The sequence below is a fragment of the Coregonus lavaretus genome (genome assembly GCF_964263955.1).
Source record: "Coregonus lavaretus genome assembly, chromosome: 8".
NCBI lineage: Eukaryota > Metazoa > Chordata > Actinopteri > Salmoniformes > Salmonidae > Coregonus > Coregonus lavaretus.
This window is the reverse complement of record NC_139995.1, coordinates 16,246,875-16,253,012: the sequence shown is the minus strand read 5'-3', so window position 1 is coordinate 16,253,012 and position 6,138 is coordinate 16,246,875. Positions and strand designations below refer to the sequence as shown.

Here is a 6,138-nt window from a genome sequence, read left to right as displayed (position 1 = left end):
CACCCAGCACATCGACTACTACACCCTCACTCTAGTACCACCATCTAATTCCTGGTATCTCCATGCACTGTTGAGACCAAACCAGGGGCACGGAAGCTATCTTCCCTACATCCATGACCTTCCTCTGCACCACTCATTAACATGAACCAAATCGAATGATCCGAGCCTTTCCTCCAATGTGAGACAAGATAATTCCTCATCTACGGTATAGCAGTTGAATAGATCAATTGATTCCTTTTTCATTGCCCAAATGGATGTTAGTGTTCGGGTGCTGTCAGCACATTTTACAGGTATGTGTGTGCTTGCCGTGTGCTATTCCATGTCCTTGGGTGAGATTAGTGTGTGGCGATGTTTGGAGTGCACACCATGTAGTGGGCATTCAAACTGCTGTTTGGGTTGGTGATATTTTAAGACCCATAATCTGCTTTCCTTATTCTGTTACTTCTGAGAGTGTGTAGATGATAAAGGACATTTGTTTACAACACAGTTGTAAGAAACAAGAAACAATGAATGGTCTGGTAAAACTGAGAGATTTAAACAAAGAATGGCCATGTAAGAGGTCTGTGAAAGCTGCAGGGAAACCAGGGAAAGATGCTGCACAGGATTTGTGTCAATGTTGACTCTCAAGGCTGCTTGACACTCAGGAATGTGGCGAAGAAGACATTTTACTTCTGTGATTCGTTGGAGTGAAAAACATGTGGCTCCCAACTGGTTTGGCTGGCCTGGCCTCTGTGGTGGAAAGTGACGGTCCGTTAGGGACCAGTGACCACAGGGTGGGAATAGACATTCTGGGCTGATGTTAACTGCAGTCTAACATAACCTATTGTTCCCTTCACCACAACAGAGTTACTGTTATACAAGCTACTTTTTTGCTTTGTCTTTGAACACATAAACCTCATAGAAATGTACTCAATTGTGAGCATGTCTGGACCAAATTATGTAAACTCTCTTTTTCTAAACTCAAACTGTAGTTTCTAGGCATTCCAAAAACAAAATTGAATCTCTATTTCCCTTGAGAATTCAAGCCCTTTCAGAATGGTTCAATAGCCCACCTATAAGGCAAAGAACAAAAACACAATCATGGATTACTGGATGACAATCAAATTCTTCAAGTTTTTGTAACACAGAAGAAACTATAGGGCCTGTCTGCATAGAACAACATGTGTGTTTTCTGTGTAATCCGTCTTAATAGAGAGAATTATTGTAGCTGTTAACTACACAAGCTCCATTGTCTATGCAGGGATTAGTCACTATAGTAACCCTTTAAGGGATTGTGCGGTTGTCCAGTGCATGATCCACACACATTACATTTATCAATGTTGCATTGTTATGGACAAATGACATCAAAACATAGAAACAAAGAGGTCAGTAGCTCCAAGGTCTAAAATGCACACTGCACAACCAATTTCAGAAAGACAGAGACTCATAAAACATTTAAACAGACAACGCCTAAAATACCCTTAGACTATAAAGATGTACAATGTGCTGTGGATAAAATGTTGTTTTCACTCATTACATTTTTCCTAACACTAGTAGCATGGCAGTAAAATAAGAGTTTTGTTGGTGACTATCACCCTGAAGAAGGCACAGTGATGCCGAAACGTTGGTGTTTTTTAACCCAATAAATTACTGGGAGGTTATACATATGGAGTGTGCAACTCTGTTTTTATAGCTTACAGTTTATTCACCATTAGTCAGCACCTCTACACTAAATAATTTTCTCTGGGTGTGCACCAGCTTATGCTTTTTATTTGACTATCTATCCTAACAATTTTTTTACTTTAAGTAACTTTAAGTTTTAAGAATCACTAAGGATGGACCGCCCCCCTGCACAAAGCTAGAGGCCATGGCTTTAGAGAGGTTGACCCGCAGGTTTAAAGGAAGGTCATGTGATGTGTAATAGCCATGACACAGAGGTCATCCCCCTGACGGCCTGTCATTAGGGCAGGGCGTTCCAGCCGTGGCCTCTTCACACGACCTCCAGCCACTGACCTACATGGGCTTAGCTCCAGCCCCGCAGCCTTAGCCCCCGCCTGTCATTGACTGCTTAACAGACATTTTTGAACATTTTCCAAATTTGACAGACATGTACATATAGTTAAAGAGGATGTCTCATTTGTGCACAAGCAAGATCCCATTCAGGTGTTCCAACAAAAGACAGCATTTCAAAAGTGCTTCACTTCAAACTGGGAGATCAAAAGACTGCCCATGCTGCTTCCTGATGACTTCCACATGTGACATGAGACCCCTGTTAAACCCGTCCTCAAAGGCACAAACAGCAAACAGTAAACTTTTATCCAATAGACACCATAAACTGGACACTAACCATTCCAAGACAATCTATCAAAAACAATATGTCATTCTAAAAGTGAAATTAAAATGTAGTTTCCCTTTGGACATACTCCGTTATAGCCACAACATGATGGTTATTCTACAGACCCCAGACAACTCTTGACAGATATGCCCATTTACATGAAGCAAGATATCAACAAGACAAGTCAAATTAGAATAGATCAGATATGATCTTGCTCCAGGCACCTGTACCTCCCAGTTAGCAGCTGGCACAGTAACTGTCAACAGAGCAGTCAATAAAAGCCACATTGATTTGAGCAGCATGTACAGTACAACCTTTCCCCTGGAGTAAAGGGATTGATTAGTAACACAGTTTCAGCGTACCTGATAGAACTCCCCGAGCTGCCACCATGTCTGTAGGAAGCGGCGGGTTGGCATGAGCCCCTGAGAGGACCACCTTCTGAGGGTCTGCTCCGCCAAGCTCCACACAATCTGGCTGCTTGAGGCCAGCAGCTCCACCACTCTAGACATGAAGCTCACAGCCATGGCTGTCACTTCACCGCTCACTCACTCACTCACTCCCAGAGATCAAGGTTTGCAGTGCCCAGCACAGCCTTTCTCTACTGATACTAGTTGTAGAACGTCTGTGATGCTTGAGAGATTCTTGGCCCAAGAGAATGTACGCTGCTGAGTATGACACCGACTTCACTCTGTGTCTAGATGCTGTTGTGAATGTCAATACCCTGGAGGAACTTCAGTAGTAGTCTACTACTACACACACACTTTACTATGTCTCTCTGCTGATGTAATCTGTGAGAGTCACAGCTCTGGAGTTGTAGAGCTGGAGTAGAGTCTCCCAGCCTCCCGCACTGGGCCCTGGTCCAAGACACAGCCTCACACTCACAGGACGAACGGAAGAGACGACACAACCACAGAGAACCAGCCTAAAGAAGCTTGGTCTGCTCACCACATAAACACACTTTACACACACATACTGTACACACACAGACTGTACACACACAGACTGACGGACAGCTCAATCACTCCATCTCCGCCTCATAAACATTATATTTTCTTTCTGACTAACACTATAGTTTTTTTTCTTGAGGTCGTTAACTCTGATGCCCAGTCTTTTTGCACACAGTGTACTGTAGTTGTTCACTCATTATCAGGGAAAGGATCAACTATAATGGTATTAAAAATATATATCATATCACATTAGATATTGTTATATAATAGTGTGAAATAGATTTGAGTGATTCAGGATGGTTTCTGAAGGTCATTCATTTTCTCTATAAGGTACTCCGGATACAGTTTCCTGAAGACAGCAGATGTCTCCACCCATCATATTCCACAGGAAAACTCAAAATAACCTGTTTGATTTGGACCAGCAGAGGCGTTAAAGCAGAAAACACTATTACTAAAACTGAAACTGTCTTTCTTTGGAAAATGTTCAATGTTGGAAACTGACAATAAACAGAATGTAATGCATATAGCTTAGGAAATGTGTTGAAGATTTCCATAGTGTTGCTTTTGATTTCAAACATTGACATTTGAAATACTGTTGAAATATTTGTTTATTTAGAATAAGCATTTTTACATTCCTTTTACCAAAGAAGGATGTTCATATTTTCCCAAAGAGCCACACACCATTCTGACAGAAACTGAAGAAAACAAATGAAAAGAGAGAAAATGTGCTCTCGACTGTAGAATCCCAATTATATAAGTCTATAGTTGAGTCAGACGATGTGTCTCATCTGGAAACAATATCCTGCTGTTTGTTTGAGTGATCCGAGTCTCCTAGAACACAAAATATTCTGCAGTCAACACGTACAACAGAACATGTTACAAAGCCCTCTGAACAACATCCGAGGGATTGTCTGAAACAAAGTTGAATGAATACTCATAACAGGCCTGATTACTGTGGGGGTCAAATCAATGCTAAACCATTGTCTACATCATAAAAATGGGTTAATCAATTGTTCCCAAGCAGCACTGTCCACTGTGGCCAGAACATTAGCAGCTGTGGGATTGTGACTAGGAGGATGACACCACAGTCTCAGAAGTGTAACCTGTCATCTATGGAAAATCAATCTCTCATCATCTGTTCCGTCTGCCCATTGTCCTGACTGGAAGGACATGGATGATTCTTAAATCTTTTGGACTACATGTGTATAGTCTTATAGTTACAGTGAGGGAAAAAAGTATTTGATCCCCTGCTGATTTTGTACGTTTGCCCACTGACAAAGACATGATCAGTCTATAATTTTAATGGTAGGTTTATTTGAACAGTGAGAGACAGAATAACAACAAAAACATCCAGAAAAACGCATGTCAAAAATGTTATAAATTGATTTGCATTTTAATGAGGGAAATAAGTATTTGACCCCTCTGCAAAACATGACTTAGTACTTGGTGGCAAAACCCTTGTTGGCAATCACAGAGGTCAGACGTTTCTTGTAGTTGGCCACCAGGTTTGCACACATCTCAGGAGGGATTTTGTCCCACTCCTCTTTGCAGATCTTCTCCAAGTCATAAGGTTTCGAAGCTGACGTTTGGCAACTCGAACCTTCAGCTCCCTCCACAGATATTCTATGGGATTAAGGTCTGGAGACTGGCTAGGCCACTCCAGGACCTTAACGTGCTTCTTCTTGAGCCACTCCTTTGTTGCTTTGGCCATGTGTTTTGGGTCATTGTCATGCTGGAATACCCATCCACGACCCATTTTCAATGCCCTGGCTGTGGGAAGGAGGTTCTCACCCAAGATTTGACGGTACATGGCCCCGTCCATCGTCCCTTTGATGCTGTGAAGTTGTCCTGTCCCCTTAGCAGAAAAACACCCCCAAAGCATAATGTTTCCACCTCCATGTTTGACGGTGGGGATGGTGTTCTTGGGGTCATAGGCAGCATTCCTCCTCCTCCAAACATGGCGTGTTGAGTTGATGCCAATCAGCTCGGTTTTGGTCTCATCTGACCACAACACTTTCACCCAGTTCTCCTCTGAATAATTCAGAGTTCATTGGCAAACTTCAGAGGGGCCTGTATATGTGCTTTCTTGAGCAGGGGGACCTTGCAGGCGCTGCAGGATTTCAGTCCTTCACGGTGTAGTGTGTTACCAATTGTTTTCTTGGTGACTATGGTCCCAGCTGCCTTGAGATCATTGACAAGATCCTCCCGTGTAGTTCTGGGCTGATTCCTCACCGTTCTCATGATCATTGCAACTCCACGAGGTGAGATCTTGCATGGAGCCCCAGGCCGAGGGAGATTGACAGTTCTTTTGTGTTTCTTCCATTTGCGAATAATCGCACCAACTGTTGTCACCTTCTCACCAAGCTGCTTGGCGATGGTCTTGTAGCCCATTCCAGCCTTGTGTAGGTCTACAATCTTGTCCCTGACATCCTTGGAGAGCTCTTTGGTCTTGGTCATGGTGGAGAGTTTGGAATCTGATTGATTAATTGCATCTGTGGACAGGTGTCTTTTATACAGGTAACAAGCTGAGATTAGGAGCACTCCCTTTAAGAGTGTGCTCCTAATCACAGCTCGTTACCTGTATAAAAGACACCTGGGAGCCAGAAATCTTTCTGATTGAGAGGGGGTCAAATACTTATTTCCCTCATTAAAATGCAAATCAATTTATAACATTTTTGACATGTGTTTTTCTGGATTTTTTTGTTGTTATTCTGTCTCTCACTGTTCAAATAAACCTACCATTAAAATTATAGACTGATCGTGTCTTTGTCAGTGGGCAAACGTACAAAATCAGCAGGGGATCAAATACTTTTTTCCCCTCACTGTATAGTATAGTTTTCTAGTGCGGTAAAGACAAACACTTATTGAACTAAACAA

At 42.4% G+C, this 6,138-nt stretch overlaps 1 protein-coding gene across 1 annotated transcript in view; it reads right to left on the bottom strand.

Moving 5' to 3' along the window:
- The window catches only part of LOC311133443 (FERM domain-containing protein 4B-like), a gene marked incomplete at its 5' end in the record, with an annotated part of 36,598 nt that extends 33,760 nt beyond the window's left edge, over positions 1 to 2,838 (bottom strand). Inside the window, one exon of the mRNA XM_084166930.1 lies at positions 2,677 to 2,838. Coding sequence (XP_084023056.1) covers positions 2,677 to 2,838 — 162 coding nt within the window. The remainder of the gene's footprint in view (positions 1 to 2,676) is intronic.
- Between the last annotated feature and the right edge of the window lie 3,300 nt (positions 2,839 to 6,138).